Genomic DNA, 18,657 nt, shown 5'->3' with positions numbered 1-18,657 from the left:
ACCGGATGAAACTCAAGGGCATCGGGCACAATCCAGCGCTAATAGAATTCAATGAGGATAAAAACGCATCCGGCGCCGGATCCGTTTTATCTGGTATTTGCCGGATTGTGCCTGGTGGCAAAAATTGGATGTGTGAAAGCAGCCTAAAATTTGCATTTTATTCATTAAAATCCCTGGTGTTTTGTATACCTGACTTCATTGGGCAGTCTTACTAGTGATTGACTGTTCTCTCCATATACAGTCATAAGGAAGAGACTGTCCATCACTAGGTGGACCGGACACTGGACTAGTATACATACAAACCCCAGGGATGTCAATTAATAAAATACAAGTTGTACTGAATCTTTTGTAACAAACCTATATTCTGCTCCGCTGCTCCTTCTCTACACCTGATGTCCACAGATCGGACTGAACGTACAACATGATGGTTTTTAAGGACCAGTGCAATTTATTGGTCACCAGGTTCACATAATTTCCTTGATCTATTTATTATCCCTTGTATAAGATTACCGTTCACAATGATTGTGCCTTTCAACCATATGCATCATGTTGGCTTATCAAATATAAGGCCATCAATATTAAAGTGATGGACAACCTCTTTAAAGGGAACCTGCCAGGTCCCATGTGCCCCCAGAACCAACAAGTGGCTGTGTACCCATCTAACAGTCCCTATATTACATTGCACACATAATCAGATTTTTTTTAGAAAAAGTATTTCTAAAGTCAGTTTTATGATCTGCAAATGACCCCCTTGACTAGATGATGGGGTGGTAGTTCCCCAGACCAGCAAGCCCAGAATACTTCCGGTCATTGCGCCTCTCTGAAGCCGGGACGCATATATTCGGGTTCAGAAACTCAGTGATGTGAGCAAACAAAGCCATGCGTGAGATCTATACAATGCTGGCAATGACGCTGGTTCTTGTCAATCATGTTATCACGTCCATAGGGGCATGATAACCTACTAGCCTGGGGAACTAACACTCCATCGATTTTACAGATCTCTTCAGATTAGAGGCCGTTTTGACGGCATAAAAAAATAAACTAAAAAACATACAATAAGCAATCTATCATATCCAGTATGTATTCATTAGTAAGTGAGAAGAGCTGAGTGCATCTGTTCTAAATATCATCACGTAAATGAATGTTCCTCAACTTCCTTTTTATTCCATAGGAAGTGCCATAAAAAAAAAGTTGGTGTATTGGTGAGTGCTTTATTTTAATTTTTCATTTTATCGTGTCAGACCTAGTAAGGAATTGCAGTAATGTCTTGTAATTGTCCACTTTCACATGAGACTAAACCACTGTCTTATAGAACTGATTGGTGACTGACTAGTCAAGTTTTACTGTTTTGTTGTTTTTTTTTGGGGGGGGGAGGTGTTTAACGTCTTTTTCCTAGTACTAAATAAAAAATATCTCATGAATATTTAAATGTCTAAAAGGCATAATGATCCATAAACTGTCAGCTTAAAGGGCTTGTGCCATCAGAAAATTAATTATTGTTTAAATCAGGATTTTGTGCTTTTGTTTTTAAATATTTTGATTTTTATATTTTGTTTTCATTTTTTTTACACCTTGCAATTAAAAATTAGAATTTTTGCTAAATTTCTAAAACTGGCCAGTGTGGCTTTTTTAGACCTTTTTAAAGAAGTTGTCCAGTTACCAAAACTGATTTTTTTTTTTTTTTTTTTTTCTGATAAATCTTGCTAATATGTGCCCCTCAACACATCTATTATGTTTTTTCAGCAAAATTACCTTTTATTGTGCACCAGCAGCACATGCTCATTGCTGGCTCCAGCTCTGATGGGGTTAATCTCTCCTCTGACTTCCTGTGTTCAGTTCCTACAAGTCCCAGAATTCTTTGTGGCTCTAGGGCGGTGTCTAGCTTATCTAACACACCCACTCTGCTCTCACCCAAACCCTCCTCCCTGCCTCTTCCCAGTGGATGTGCACTGAGAGCAATCACACAGAGACAGCAGCAGCTCTGCACAGCCAGGGGAAGAAAGTGTGTGTGCGCGTATATACAGTGTGTGTGTGTGTATGTGTGTATGTCATACTCACCTGTCTGCAGGGTCCCGGTGCCATACCTGCTTCCAGCCCCTGTCTCGGTACCGCCGCTTCGGCTGTGTGCAGTCTCCCCGGGGCACGTACGAAGCTTGCAGGACCTGGCGGTGGATCACCTGATGCAGTCACCTGACGCATCAGCTGATCGATTCTCGCGGTGTCGCCGGCTTTTTCGCGCCCGGCCGGCTATCAGCTGATCCTGCCGTCAGGGGACTTCATCAGCTGATTACCGGCAGCTCCTGCAGTGATGGGCCAGGATCAGACTCCGCTGCAGGAGCTGCCGGTAATCAGCACATAAGTGAGTATGTATGTATTTATTTATTTATTTTTTCTACTGATGCATCAGCTGATTGTATAATCGGCTTTTATACAATCGACTGCTGTCATGTGATTCACATCCTTGAGGGTATGTGCACACGTTGCTTTTTACCTGCTTTTTACCTGCTTTTTTGCTGCTTTTTCTTCTGCGCTGTTTAATGCCAAAATGGATGTGTTCTTCTATTCAAGCAAAGTCTATGGGAATTTGGGTTTCTTGTTCACACTATGTTGTTCAAAATGCTGCCTTTTTGTGGCAGAACTTTGGTCAAAAACTCAGCTTTTCAAAGAAGCAACATGTCAATTGTTTTTGCCATTTGGGTTTTGCACTGCAAAGCTGAGTTTTTGACCAAAGTTCTGCCACAAAAAGGCAGCATTTTGAACAACATAGTGTGAACAAGAAACCCAAATTCCCATAGACTTTGCTTGAATAGAAGAACACATCCATTTTGGCATTAAACAGCGCAGAAGAAAAAGCAGCAAAAAAGCAGGTAAAAAGCAGGTAAAAAGCAACGTGCGCACATACCCTTAACCTGACACATCATCTGATCGCTTTGCCTTCCAGCAAACCGATCAGATGATATTGGATCCTGATTGGACGGCGCGGGACCCTAACCCAGGATTACTGCGGAGGGGGGTTTATTTCAATAAAGATGGAGTCACTAATTGTGTTGTGTTTTATTTCTAATAAAAATATTTTTCTGTGTTTGTGTTTTTTTTTTTTATCATTACTAGAAATTCATGGTGGCCATGTCTAATATTGGTGTGACACCATGAATTTCGGGCTTAGGGCTAGCTGATAATATACAGCTAGCCCTAACTCCATTATTACCCAGCTAGCCACCCGGCATCAGGGCAGCTGGAAGAGTTGGATACAGCGCCAGAAGATGGCGCTTCTATGAAAGCGCCATTTTCTGGGGTGGCTGCGGACTGCAATTCGCAGTGGGGGTGCCCAGAAAGCTTGGGCACCCTTCACTGTGGATTCCAATCCCCAGCTGCCTAGTTGTACCCGGCTGGACACCAAAATTAGGCGAAGCTCACGTCCTTTTTTTTTTTTTTTTTAAATTATTTCATGAAATAATTAAAAAAAAAAAAAAAAAAAAAGGGCTTCTCTATATTTTTGGTTCCCAGCCGGGTACAAATAGACAGCTGGGGGTTGGGGGCAGCCCGTACCTGCCTGCTGTACCCGGCTAGCATACAAAAACATGGCGAAGCCCATGTCATTTTTTTTTTCTTTTTGGGTAAAACACTGCATACAGTCCTGGATGGAGGATGCTGAGACTTGTAGTTCTGCAGCTTCTGTCTGCTCTCCTGCATACACTAGTGAATGGAGGATGCTGAGCCTTGTAGTTCTGCAGCTGCTGTCTGCTCTCCTGCATACACTAGTGAATGGAGGATGCTGAGCCTTGTAGTTCTGCAGCTGCTGTCTGCTCTCCTGCATACAATGAACATTTTGAATAAGGAAATGACATCAGACCTTTTTTTTTTTTTTTTTTTCATCAACAATCTTTATTGGCATTGTGCACTGATTAAAAACGCAGTGAGCAAAAACGCAGCAAAAAACGCACCAAATCGCGGCAAAAACATGACATGCAGCAACGCAGATGACAGAGCAGAGCAAGTTGGTGACATGCTCTGCTCTGACACATAGTGTGCTGCATGTCACTGTATCCACTCTGGGACTTGTTGTGCAGGTGACCGGATGATACATGTCACTAACTTGCTCCACTCTGTGACTTCTGCTGCATTGTTCCAACTGTATACACTCTCACCTGAACAAGTCTCAGAGTGGGGCAGTTATTGACATGTATCATCCGGTCACCTGCACAACAAGTCCCAGAGTGGAGACAGATAGTGACATGCAGCACACTATGTGTCAGAGCAGAGCATGTCACTGTCTCCACTCAGAGACTTGTTGTGCAGGTGACCGGATGCTGCATGTCACTATCTGTCTCCACTCTGGGACTTGTTGTGCAGGTGACCGGATGATACATGTCACTAACTGCCCCACTCTGTGATTTGTGTTGCATAGTACCAACTGTATACACTCTCACCTGCACAACAAGTCCCATAGTGGAGACAGTTAGTGACATGTAGCATCCGGTCACCTGCACAACAAGTACCAGAGTGGAGAAAGATAGTGACATGCAGCACACTATGTGTCAGAGCAGAGCATGTCACTGTCTCCACTCTGGGACTTGTTGTGCAGGTGACAGAGTGGAGCAGATTGGTCCCATGCAGCGTCCGGTCACCTGTGCTGCTGGGGGGAGTATATGATCACACTGCCGACACCGCCCGCTCTCCTGACAGCTGAGCACAGCGGGCGGGTGGACAGTGTGATCACATACTTGCGTGACAGGGGGGATTTCAGTGGAGGAAACCTCCTCTGTACTCCACACTGGAGCCCGTACCTCCCTCAGCTGACCGATGGTAAGCGGCGTGCTCTGCCTTCACCGCTCCACACTGGCGTCCTCCGGCTCCTTCCCTCGATGCTGGGCTGTGACGTGCGGTAGTCACCGCCCACAGCCCAGTCAATCAGTGTGAGTGGCGCCGGCATCCTCTGACGTACCAGTCTAGTTTGAGAGCCCGGAAATGCCGGGACGTCAGAGGATGCCGGCGGCCACAGCTCCAGGGGGGTCATGTGACAGGCACTGAGCATGCAGGATAGCGCCGCTCAGTGCCAGAACTGGAAACAGAAGCCAATGGAGAAGATGCATACAATGATAAGTGACAATCATTGGGGGAAAAAAAAAAATGGGTGAACCACCCCTTTAATGTCCTAATGTTTCAGGAAATAACACTGGGTCTAAGGAGAAAGCTATTATAATCGCTTTCTCCTAAGAGTTTCTCATTCAGTCAGATCAGATCTCATACTTTGCACTGACGAGGGACAGCCATCCCGAAACACTGTGTCTGCAAATTGAGATTCTGATCTGGCATAAATCCCAAGTCATATGACAAGGCTCGTTTATAGAGTCACTTTGACTTTAGGATTGCTACTTACAATAGGTGGCAGCAGAGTTCTTCTCCTTCCTCCCTGAAGAGACAATGCACAAATATCCCCCCTCCCCGACCCTGTCTATTGTATTAGTGTCAACCTTGTGCAAAGGTCATTATAAAGGGAGAGGGAGCAGTGTCACTGCATCGCCTATTGTTAGTATGAGCATACATAAGCCCCAGTGGCTAATGTGAATAATGCAGGATTACATTTTTTTTTTTACTTTAATAAAGTGTGTGTGTGTGTGTGTGTGTAATAAAAATATAATTTTATATATATATATATATATATATATATATATATATATATATATATATATATATATATATATATATATATATATATATATATATATATATATATATATATATATATATATATATATATATATATATATATATATATATTACACAAACCATTTAAAATGCATATGAATTTCTGAAAAATTACATGTAACCCAAAAGCCTGGTTTTTAAACAATTAGGTGATTTTCTGATGATGTGTTCCCATAAATGAATCGGTGTAGAAATAGTATATCTATAGTGTGCATAATCTCACATTGATTTTATCAGTCAATCATCCATTTCTCTCCACAATTAGCCAAGGCTCCTCTGCAGCACACCAAGTTTTAAGAAATCATATGGAACTCCCAGCCATACTAGAAATAAGGAAAATGTAAGTATGTGTTCTACTCCATGGTTTCACATAATGAGAGATTGCCATGTAAAAGGATGAACCAGCAATTGCTTTGCCTTGTCTCTTATGCCACTGTTCATTCTTGTGCAGTCTGGAAGTTTTGGCAGGATCTGAGGTTGTACCTTGATCTCTTCCACAGCTGGATACTCAGTGAGGCCCCTTTCACACATCAGGTTTTTGCCGTCAGTCACAATCCGTCGAATTTCGAAAAACAAATATGAATCTGGCGACTGATGCTGCTGGATCCTTTTTTTTTTTTTTTCTCATTGACTTGTATTAGCGACGGATGGCCTCAAGTTTCATCCGGCGAAAATTGTTTGTCCGGCTGACTGAGACGACGGCCAAAGTAACGTTTTTTTTTTTTTTGTCTACATCAAAAAAACGGACAGCGACAGAACCGTTGCCGTCCGTCGTTTGGTAGAATGGAAACCTATGGGCGAAGGATCGGTTGTAATCCATCAAATGACGAATTTGAGGACGCATTCGGTTTTTTAAAATTATTTAGGCTACATTCACATGACCGTCCCATTTTACAGTCCGCAAAAAATGGTCCTGTTTTTTCACGGATGCATCAGTGTTACATCCGTTCTGTATACGGGCTGTGTGTCATCCGTGTGCCTTCTGTTTTTTTGTTTTATGGGGACCGCAAAAAAACGGAAGCCGCTAGATGGAGATAGAGAGACAGAGGGATACTTAGAAACAGAGATAGAGGGATGGATGAATGAATGAATAGAGGGGTAGCTAGAGGGATAGATGGATAATAGATGAGAAAGACATATGTAATGTCCCACTCCCCAGCATTTTGTAATCATGTGCCTTTCATGTGACACTAAAGGGTGCTTAGCCTTGTATTTTGCCAAAAAATAAATAAATAATTAAAAAAAACAACGTGGGGTCCCCCCTATCTTTTGTAGCCAGCTAGGGTAAAGCAGACGGCGTCAGCCTGCAGACCAGAGCTGGCAGCTTCACCTGGGCTGGTAATCCAAAACTGAGCACACCCCACGCTGTTATTTTAAATTAAATTCATTTAAAACAAAAACATGGGGTCCCCCAAAATTGGCTCATAAGCCAAGGTAAAGCGGACAGCTGTGGTCTGGTATTCTCAGACTAGGCAGGTCCACGGTTTTTGGATCCTCCCCACCCTAAAAATAGCAGGCCGCAGCCGCTCCAGAAGTGGCGCATCCATTAGGTGCACAAATCTAGTGCTTTTCACAGCTCATCCCGATGCCCTGGGGGTGTGGCAAATGGGGTAATATATGGCGTTTAATACCAGATGTGTAATGTCACCTGGCATAAAGCCCAAAGGTTAGTGATGTCATGGCATCTATCAGATACCCAACATCAAAACCCAGTCAGTAATAAAAAAAAAAATAGATGACAAACAAATTTTTATTTGAAAAAATACTCCCCTACACACTCCCTCTTTCACCAATTTATTGGAAAGAAAAATCCAATCCAAGTCCGGCGTAATCCATGTGGGGTCCCACGACGATCCATACTCACTGTTCCAGTCAATGAAGAACAGAATGTTCCCCATTGGCTGGGAGAGCAGTGCAGTGACCTGAACTAACATCAATAGGTCAGCCGAGGTCATCGCAGGGGACGATGAGCGCTAACTTCATGAGGTTAGCTAGGTACATTACCTGCAGTGATGGAAGCCGCTGCACTCCTGATGTCAGCGCTCGTCACTGAGATCAATAACCGATACGTTCACAAACTAGGTATTGCGAGTGGCCCGTGACGTCACCGCTAGTCAGTCTTGGGCAGCCCGCGAGAGGTGATCTGAGAACGTGGCGAGCATAGAAGACAGTGACAAGCGCTGTTGTCAGGAGTGCAGCAGACTTCATCACCGCAGGTAATGAACTTTACTAATTTCCTGACTGCAACGCTCATCATCCCTGCGGCTGCTCGCACACTGCTGTGCTGGAAGATGCTGACACACTAATGCGAGCAGCTGCGGGGCTGGCGTGGGAGCGGAACACAGACTGCAGAGGTACCCGACGGAAGTCACACGGAAGTGCTTCCATGTGGTTTCCGGGAATTTTGGGGACCAATTGACTTGTATTGAGACATGGTCTGTTATTACACAACAGGACATGGTCCATAATAACGGAACGGACATGCGGCGTCTGATCTGGTTTTTTTTTTTTTGTAGGATCGGATGCACATGGAAGTGCTTCAGCGTGCCATCCGATCCTACACAAAAGACATTGAAAAGATGGTCCTGTCGGTAGGTCCGCAAAAAAACTAGGAAAGCCCCCAGCTAGTCGGATCTGTCGAAAAAGGATCAGTCACATCAGTTTTGCCACAATCTGCGACGGATCCGTTAATCCGTCGAGAAAACAGATCGTGGCTGATGGCAAAAAACTGATGTGTGAAAGGGGCCTAATTCTCACACCGGGAGACACCTATAAAGGGTCTAGTGTAAAGCTGTAAAGGCAATTCGACTCTTATAACTCTTAGCTCCTACACTTTGATATTTGTCACCCCCTCCCCCCCCCCTTCCTTTTTTTTTTTTTTTTTTTTAAACCTTCTTTATTATTTGCATTTTTGTTAGGAAAATAACAGCTTTAAGAATCCAGGTAAACCGTGTCCTCTGCTGCTTCTCCGAGGAGCCGAAGCTGACGTACAGTTATCTCCAACATTTGGAGTCAAGGTGAGAAAAATTGAATTGCTTCAGCTTGTAAATTATTGCATTGTGGGTTGAAATTTCATTCCACCAAGAATTTATTTTTATATTGCGCCTGCAATGCTCCCCCCCCGCCCCAAATGGGATGTGATAGTGTTAGGTAGCAGCTATTTACTGTGCCATGACAGAAGTCCAACTAGGTCTTTATTTTCTAATGTGCTATATTAATACATAAAAAAAAAAAAAATTGTTTTACATCTGCAGGATGATCTGTGTACAGAGTACGACCCTGAGATGCACGTCTTAGGTTCACCTATAGGTACTGTCCCAACATGTGTAGTAGATGAGGACAAAGAACACCTTGATGGGTTCACTGAATGTTTTGCCATGGATGTTGAAGAGACTGCTGAGGTAAGAATTCCTCATGTAGACTTGTATGCCAGGAAATATGAAGTCATTACAGAGTTTTAGAATTAATTTTTTGTAAAATTGTACAGTGTATTTGTGTGTGATCAAATAATTGACAAGTGAAGTCCTCCAGTAGAACTGAATAAATGATTAAAAGAACCCTGATTAGATTCATGCTGTCCACCCCATGAGCAGCATGAATCTGAAACTGCCGGTGTTATTGCAGTCATGTTTGGTTTTCTTTTGAAACACTGTGGCTTTTTGGAGACCACATACTATGAAAAGCTGGCCAGGGACCATCCATCTCGAGATGGGTAGCTTTTCCCTGCCCTCTCCCGATGCCTGACCTATGTCGGGGTGTGTTTTGAGAGAGTCCTGTTAGTCAAAGGGGCAGGGTGGGGAGAATCTGCTGGTGACCAGCCTCCTGGACTCCTCATCTGAGACGCTGATTGCTTCAATTTTTAAATGAAGGTTATTGGAAACAAATATGTGCATGGTAAATAAGTCCACTTTTACCAATAGTGTTTTTTTTTTTTTTTTTTTATAAAAGCACTAACTGTAGTACCTGGGTGTTGCCCAGGATAGTAACTGTCTCTCTGTCTTTCTCCCAGTCTGTCTGTCTGTCTCTGTCTGTCTGCATCAGTCTCTCTGTCTGTCTCTGTATCAGTCTCTGTGTCTGTCTTTCTCTTTATCGGTTTCCCCGGTCTGTCTCGGATTCCCCGGTCTGTCTCGGATTCCCCGGTCTGTCTCGGATTCCCCGGTCTGTCTCGGATTCCCCGGTCTGTCTCGGATTCCCCGGTCTGTCTCGGATTCCCCGGTCTGTCTCGGATTCCCCACTGACATCTTATTACCTCACACATAAGCTTCTTATACTAACCATTTATTTTGTTCCTATAGCAACCAATTACAGCTCCTATTCTAATAGCTCGCAGCTCCATTGACTTTAATGGAGGCAGGTTTTGGAGAGTAACTGTAAAGCACAGGGTTAAATTTTCCCGTCAAAACATAGTCAATGACGTTCCCTGAGTCACATAGGGTGTCTGTGCAAAATTTCGTGATTGTAAATGCAACGGTACAGACACACACACACACACACACACAGACACACAGCTAAGCTAAGGCTAAAGGCCCTGTCACACACAGAGATAAATCTTTGGCAGATCTGTGGTTGCAGGGAAATCATGGACATATTATTCCATTTGTACACAGCCACAAACCTGGCACTGATTGTCCACAATTTCACTGCAACCACAGATCTGCCACAATTTCACTGCAACCACACATCTGCCACACATCTGCCACACATCTGCCACAGATTTATCTGTGTGTGTGACAGGGCCTTAAATCAATGAGAAAATAATCTTGTTCTACTTTTTATTAAAAAAAACTCAGATGTCGTCTAATAAATAAAGGTATAAAGGACAATGATGGGCTGCTTGTTTTTCTTACATGCATGTAATTATTTTAAAGCCTATAAAAAAATGGTGAAAACTGAATTATTTTTCTACTATGAGAAGGTAATATAGCTTATGCTGCGTTTTGTTGAATATTTTTTTTTTTTTTAAGTATCTACCTCCAAAGCGACCATTAGTGAATATTTATTAGGTGTTACAGAATACATATTTAGTAGCGCTCTCTAAAAGCAGATTGGCCTGTCATATGACCTTACATGCACCTCTGTGCAGTAGCACATGATTGGAGAAGGCCATCACTGACCGTCCTGCTGAATGAATGATGTATTTAATATCCTGTTCCACTCTAATTATACTCCACTACCTGTTACTAAAGCTCTTTAACTGGCAGTGCATTACCTACTGCATTGTTCATGTAAAATATGCCATAAAAAATGTAGTATTGCTTGTGTTGTGGTGTTTTTTTTTTGCTATTATAATGTTTGTTTTCTTTTCTTGTGAAGAATACATCCACGGTAGCTGCTAATTTGTCCTCTTCAATGGCGACTTTACTAAATGGGCCCTTCCTGACTCAGGATGTAGATGTCAGTAATGTAAGTATAACATGATCGTCTTCTCGCTATGAATTATGTGTGACATGCAAACTGTTTACTATATTTTTATGACCTATCTTCATCTTGAGCATCAGGGACAAACCACATTATGACCTGCATACTTGTCATGCTGATTGCATGGGCCAGTGCCATCAGGAGTGGGGCTAACAAAGTGGTTTGAGAAGTCGGGTTAAATTCTGCGCTAAGAACCACGATTACAAGGGATATGATGAATTCTTTTCTTTATTTTCACAGGTCACCTGACCTGTGAAAATAAAGAAAAGAATTCATCATATCCCTTGTAATCGTGGTTCTTAGCGCAGCATTTAACCCGACTTCTCAAACCACTTTGATATTTCCACTGTATCATCAAGGCTGCAGCTGACCACTTTCTACATTTTATATACTTCATGCTCATAAGGCGTTGTGCCTGTCACAACAAAAACAGGTGAGTACCTGCCTTATCTTCTGCACCCACGTTATTATCGGATAAGACCCTATGTGCGCTTCTTTTCCACAGTTTTTCTGCATCAGGAGTGGGGCAACTTCTGACCCTCACATAATCTCTGCTGTTTAACCCCTTAATGACCGCCGATACGCCTTTTAACGGCGACAAATTAGGGTACTTCTTCCAATCCGTCGCTTTTAAACGGCGGTTGAAAAAAGGGTCTAGCGCCCCCCAGAGTCGGAAAATTTCCAGGGTCTCAACTGCTGGGGGTAGCTGAGACCCTGGAGATCATGATTCAGGCCGGTTTTTCCGGTCCCCGCTCACGTGATGACCGGTATACACCGTATACCGATGATTACCTTACAGTAAATGACAGCGCCGGTAAAAGATGATTTATCTCCCATCTGGCATAAACAAACATGTCAGAAGGGAGATAAATCTCCTCCCCAGTCCCCTCCGGTCCCCCGGTGTCGCCAAAGTGTCGTTTCCCCCCCCCCCCTCCCGAAAATCCAAGATGGCCGCGCGCACACCTGCGCTCACAGCAGCGCTCCGGCCGCACTTACCCTTTTCCTCTCGTTTCTGTCGCATGTGCTATGGCACATATGACAGAAAACTGCTCCCCAGGTCCTGCCAGGTCACCCCCTATATCCCCCCGGTGTCCCCCGTACCTTTTCCAGCCTTCATCCACCGTGATCCCCCCCCTCCTTCACAGCAGACGATGGTCACACGTGCAGAGCAGCTGACAGCTCAGCTTCCTGTGTTCAGAGACGCTGGCTGCTGCTGCTCGGCACACTGCAGCTGTGACCCGGGGAGGGTGGGTGCATATTCTTTGCACCCACTCTCCTCAAATGGAGGGTCTGCACTCCTAGAAAATGGGGGATACGTTCCCTGAACGAGCCCCCCCATATTCTAGAAGGTCCAGAATCGCCGCGGGACTTTTGCAATGGATTACAGCGGACCAGTTTTTTGTTTTTTTTTCTTCGATTAAATTGGTGAAAGAAGGAATATTTTGGGGAGTTTTTTTTCAAATTTTTTTTATTTTTTTTTATTACTGTCAATTAGTTATGTCTGGTATCAGATAGACGCCGTGACATCACTTATTGCTGGGCTTGATGCCAGGTGACCTTATACATCTGGTATCAACCCCATTTATTATCCCATTTGCCACCGCACCAGGGCAACGGGATGAGTTGGGGCGAAGCGCCAGGATTGGCACATCTAATGGATGTGCCACTTCTTGGGCGGCTGCGGCCTGCTATTTTTAGGCTGGGAAGAGTCCAATAACCATGGCTCTTCCCACCCTGAGAATACCAGACCCCAGCTGTCAGCTTCACCTTGGCTGGTGATCTAATTTGGGGGGAACCCACGTTTGTTTGTTTGTTTCTTAATTATTTATTTATAAATACTGTATTTTTCGCTTTATAAGACGCACTTTTGCTCCCAAAAATTTGGGAGGAAAATGGGGGGTGCGTCTTATAATCCGAATATAGCGGTACCTGGGGGTCCGGTCTGTGCGGTGATCAGGCGGCCGGGTGCCTGTGGCTGCGTGCAAGCGGCCGGGTGCCTGTGGCTGCGTGCAAGCGGCCGGGTACCTGTGCTTGCGTGCGGTGGCAGCCGGGTACCCGTGGCTGTGTGCTGGCGGCAGCCGGGTGCCCGTGCGGGCGGCAGCCGGCTGCCGCCCTCACACAGGCACCCGGCTGCCGCCCACACGCAAGTACAGGTACCCTGCTGCTTGCACGCAGGGGGGGCGGGCAGCCTGCTGGCTGCCAATCTGTGCGTGCGGCTGTGCAGCAAGTTACCCAGTTTGTCCGTGGTCCCACTTTCAAATGATGGCGCCGGGAGCTTGGATGACAGCTCCGTCTGCGCACGCGCTGCTCCGGGAGTCAGCGCGTGCGCAGATGGAGCCCTGGTATGAGAGCTCCATCTGAGCATGCGCCGCTCCAGGCGCCATCACTTGAATCGGGACTGCGGACACACTGGGAAAACACCGCATCGGTTTGCTCCACCACTGAGGCGCCGTCACCGCTGAGCCATCGCCACCATTTGAACCGGGACCGCGGACACTCTCACTGCACCGGCCTGTTGCACGTCTCACCCGCCGCCGCGGCTCCTGCCACCATGGACCCCGCGGCTCCTGCCACCACGGATGCCACCGCGCCTGCCACCACGGACCCCGCGGCGCCTGCCACCACGGACCCCGCTGCCACTGACCCACCACGCCTGCCAGCACAACCTGTGCCTCCTGTGACCCGCTTCACCACCACTGCTGCCCCCCTCCGGTAAGAGAACACCGAAGTATAAGGCGGACTCCATTTTTTTTTTTTTTTTTTACCTTTTTTTGTCTAAATTTGGGGTGCGTCTTATAATCCGGTGCGTCTTATAAAGCGAAAAATACAGTAATTAAAAAAAAAAAAACAGCTTGGGGAGCCCTATAAATTGATCACCAAACAAGATGAAGCTGTCAGCTGTGGTTTGCAGGCTACAGCTGTCTGCTTTACCCTAGCTGGCTATCAAAAATAGGGGGACCCCACGTCATTTATTTTAATTTTTTTTTTTTTTTGGGCCAAATACAAGGCAATGCACATTTTAGTGCCACATGAAAGGCACTAAAGGGCGCCAGCTGAGAATATAGGGCGCCAGCTGAGAATATGCAGGGGTGGGACGTTATATATGTTTGACATCTATCCATTCATCCATTGTAGCATTTTAGGCTATGTGCCCACAATCAGGGTTTGCAGCGTTTTGGGCGCAGTGTTTTCCCTGCATCCATAGCGCTGCGTTGTGCAGTAGAAGCACATTGGGCATGGGATTTCTAAAATTCCTTCCAATGTGCTTCTTTTCTCCGCAGCATAAACAGACCTGTGGTGCAGCTTCCCGAGCCTTAGCATGTCAATTTATGCTGCGGAGATGAGTGTTCTCTGCAGGTAGAATAGAACTAAAGTCCACAGCAGCCTGAACCCAAATCGTGGGCATGGGCAGCTGCGTTCTCCCGTGGACAACACCCACATCTCTGCAGGAAGGCTGACACTGTGTACTAGACGACGTGTCTCTGGATAATGACCACGTAGCCTAACAGTGAGAATATTGTTGCTACAGCAACATTTTTGTGAAGTACCTGTGTATTCAAAATGCTTACTATACTCCTGAATAAAATCCTTGAGGGGTCCAGTTTCCAAAATGGGGTCACTTGTGGGGGGTTTCTTCTTTCCAAGGGATCCTGCTAATGTGACATGGTGCGTGCAATTTATTTCAACTTTTCCAAAATTCAAATGGTGCTCCTTCCATTCCAAGCCCTCCCATTTATCCAAACAGAGGTTTTTGGCCACATATGGGGTATCCCTGCGCTCACAAGAAATTGGATAACAACCTGAGGGGTCCAGATTTTGTTGTTGCCTCTTGAAAAAGTGAGAAATCTGATGTTAAAGAAACATTTTTGTGAAAAAAAAATGAAAATTTTCAATATAGCAACCTAAGCTTATCAAATTCTGTGAAGTATTTGTGGATTCAAAATGCTCAATATACACCTAGATAAAAGCCTTGAGGTGTCTTGTTTCCAGAATAGGGTCAGTGTTGGGGACCTGCACTGTTTAGGCACCTTAGGGGCTTTCCAAATACGACATAGCGTCCGCTAATGATTCCAGCCAATTGTGCAGTCAAATGGCGCTCCTTCCCTTCCGAGCCCTGCTGTGCACCCAAACAGGTGATTTCCACCACACATAAGGTATCGGCATACTCAGGAGAAATTGCACAATACATTTTATGCAGATTTTTTTCCTTTTACTCTTGTTAAAAAAAAAAAAAAAAAACTATCTGGTTGAAGTAACAATTTTGTAGTAAAAATGTATTTCTTTGTCGCTCCATTGGGAGACCCAGACAATTGGGTGTATAGCTTCTGCCTCTGGAGGCCACACAAAGTATTACACTTTTAAAAAAGTGTAACCCCTCCCCTCTGCCTATACACCCTCCCGTGGACCACGGGCTCCTCAGTTTTATGCTTTGTGTGGAAGGAGGCACACATCCACTCATGCATTCTCATACATAGTTATGTCGGATGGAAGAAAAGAGGACCCCGATGGGGTCCCCGGCATGTTCCCTTCTCACCCCACTATGTCGGCGGTGTTAAGGTTGAGGTACCCATTGCGCGTACGGAGGCTGGAGCCACATGCCGTCTCCTTCACCATCCCTTATGCGGCTCTGGGAGAAGTGGGATCCTAAGCGGTCATCCATGTGCTGGGACCGTGCTCCATCCGCAGCCCCTGGTGGAACCTGCCGGACCGGAGCTTCTTCACCCCCAGGGACCGGGCCCTGCAACTGGAAGGTACTCTGTGTCCCCATGTGGGGACTGTACAGGGAGGGTCGCACCTTCTCCCCGGAAGCCGCGGTAGTTCCGTCCGTTGTCTTTTCGGCGGACTTCTGCGCCGACCGGGCCTGCTTGTCGGGCGCGGCCTTAAATTTAGTCCCCGGCTTCGCCGCGGCCTAGTCCGAAAAATCCCGCCTCCGAGCCTGCCTGTCAGGGGTAAGGGCGGGATTACCGACATGACGTCGGCTTTGAGGGCTGGAGCATCTTGCATGTCTCCCTCCCCCCTCATTGACCACTTTGGGGACTCCAGATTCCCGCTCTTTGCTAGCGCCGCCCTCGGCTCCACTCCCCCCCTGAGAGCTCCGGCGGCCATTTTTAGCATTCTGCCGGTGGATGCTACTCAGCAGCGGCAAAGCTCTGCAGCTCTGGAGGATCCACGACAGGGAATCTGGAGGACACACTCCGCTCGTTAGCGGTTGGTAAGCTACACCGGTCACCCGGTGCTGGTCCCCCTAGGGTGCCGGGATATATATATATAATAGATATATATATCTGTTCGGAAAGGCTGTATACCCTTTTCCCATATACCCTCAGTGGTCACTCTCCTAAGAGACAACAGCATGTCGTCCACAAGGAGCAAAGCTACTAAGGCACAGATTTTTTTCGCGGCCTGTACCTCTTGTGGGGCTATGTTGCCTGCGGGATCCACCTACCCTCAGTTTTCTCAATCCATTGCACAGTCTATGGACAAATGGTCATCTAAGCTCCTTGAGGCATTGCCCTTCACAGGCCCCGGCCCCTGTTAGTTTGTCTCCTCCAGGCCCTTCTCGGTCCGCGCCGCAGCGCGCTCCCAGGTTAGCCCCTAGGTCCCAGGCGGAGGACTCCTGCCCGGATCGCAGCCCCAGACCGGCTAAGCGGCCTCGCTGGGACTCTTCCCCGGCCTCCTCACGCTGCTCTGGATCCCAGTTTGAGGACTCTCAGGAAGACGAGGCGGACTTGGGAGCTCAGGGCTCTGACCCTGACTTCGCCCTTAACCTTGATACCCCTGAGGGGGATGCCTTAGTAAATGATCTTATCTCGTCCAGGTGTTGGATCTCTCACCACCACCTCCTCCTGCAGAGGAGTCGGCTTCTCAGCAGGAGAAACACCAATTTCGATTCCCCAAACGTACGCGCAATACGTTTTTTGATCACTCTAACTTCAGGGACGCTGTCCAGAAGCCCAGAGCGGTCCCGGACAAGCGCTTTGCTAAACGGCACACTGACACGCGTTATCCCTTTCCACCTGAAGTCGTTAAGGGCTGGGCACACTCTCCCAAGGTGGATCCTCCAGTCTCTAGATTGGCTGCTAGGTCCGTTGTGTCTGTTGCCGATGGCTCATCCCTGAAGGATGCCACTGACAGACAGAGCTCTTGGTGAAGTCTATTTATGAGGCCACGGGCGCGTCTTTCGCCCCGGCCTTTGCGGCCGTGTGGGCTCTCCAAGCAATCTCTGCATGTCTGACTGAGATTAATGCTGTCACGCGGAATTCTGCTCCGCATGTTTCTTCCTTGACCTCTCGGGCATCAGCATTTTCGTCCTACGCCATGAACGCCGTCCTGGACTTCGCTAGCCGTACGGCTGTAGCATCCGCTAACTCCGTGGCAGTCCGCAGGGCCATGTGGCTGCGCGAATGGAAAGCAGACTCTGCTTCCAAAAGGTTCTTAACTGGTTTGCCTTTTTCTGGCGACCGTTTGTTTGGCGAACGGTTGGATGAGATTATTAAGGAATCCTTGGGAAAGGACTCCTCCTTACCCCAGTCCAAACCTAAGAGACCTCAGCAGAGAAAAATCCAATCGAGGTTTCGGTCCTTTCGTCCCTCCGCCAAGCCCCAATCCTCTTCGTCCAACCGGCCGGAGAAAGGCCAGAGGAACTCCTATGCGTGGCGGTCCAAGTCACGCCCCCAAAAGGCCGCAGGAGGCACTGCCTCCAAGACGGCCTCCTCATGACTCTCGGCCTCATCTAGCCACATCCTCGGTCGGTGGCAGGCTCTCCCGCTTTGGCGACGCCTGGTGGCCACACGTTCAAGACCGATGGGTGAGAGACATTCTGTCTCATGGTTACAGGATAGAGTTCAGCTCTCGACCTACGGCTCGTTTCTTCAGAACCTCCCCACCCCCCGCACAGGCCGTCTGCGTTTCGCCATCGGGGACGAACAACTCCAGTTCGTCGCATTGCCCTTCGGCCTGGCGACAGCCCCACGGGTTTTCACCAAAGTCATGGCATCCGTCGTGGCGGTCCTGCACTCTCAGGGCCACTCGGTGATCCCCTACTTGGACGATCTCCTAGTCAGGGCCCCTTCTGGGGCGGCGTGTCAACGAAGTCTTACCGTCACTCTGGCGACTCTCCAGCAGTTCGGGTGGATCATCAATTTCCCAAAATCCAAGTTGACGCCGACCCAATCACTGACTTACCTCGGGATGGAGTTTCATACCCAGCCAGCGTTAGTCAAGCTACCGCGGGACAAACAGCTTTCTGTGCAGGCGGGGGTGCAGTCACTTCTTCGGAGTCAGTCACACCCCTTAAGGCGCCTCATGCACTTCCTGGGGAAGATGGTTGCAGCTATGGAGGCAGTACCGTTCGCGCAATTCCATCTACGGCCACTCCAATGGGACATTCTTCGCAAATGGGACAAGAGCTCGGCTTCCCTCGACAAGAACATCTCTCTTTCCCTTGCAACCAAAACATCACTTCAGTGGTGGCTCCTACCCACATCTGTCTCGGGGAAAATGTTTCCTACCCCCAACCTGGGCCGTGGT

At 46.9% G+C, this 18,657-nt stretch overlaps 1 protein-coding gene across 3 annotated transcripts in view; it reads left to right on the top strand.

Annotated features, from left to right (window-relative positions):
• CDC25C (cell division cycle 25C) overlaps nucleotides 1-18,657 on the top strand; it is a 154,903-nt gene that overhangs the window by 79,004 nt on the left and 57,242 nt on the right. For all 3 annotated transcript variants that reach the window (XM_075344674.1, XM_075344673.1, XM_075344672.1), the window contains exons 5-9: nucleotides 1,172-1,202; nucleotides 5,975-6,049; nucleotides 8,628-8,726; nucleotides 8,964-9,110; nucleotides 11,023-11,112. In XM_075344674.1, the coding sequence (XP_075200789.1) occupies nucleotides 1,172-1,202; nucleotides 5,975-6,049; nucleotides 8,628-8,726; nucleotides 8,964-9,110; nucleotides 11,023-11,112 (442 nt within the window). The remainder of the gene's footprint in view (nucleotides 1-1,171; nucleotides 1,203-5,974; nucleotides 6,050-8,627; nucleotides 8,727-8,963; nucleotides 9,111-11,022; nucleotides 11,113-18,657) is intronic.

Source organism: Anomaloglossus baeobatrachus, chromosome 4 (genome assembly GCF_048569485.1).
Source record: "Anomaloglossus baeobatrachus isolate aAnoBae1 chromosome 4, aAnoBae1.hap1, whole genome shotgun sequence".
Taxonomy (NCBI): Eukaryota; Metazoa; Chordata; class Amphibia; order Anura; family Aromobatidae; genus Anomaloglossus; species Anomaloglossus baeobatrachus.
This window is presented reverse-complemented; position numbering and strand designations above follow the sequence as displayed.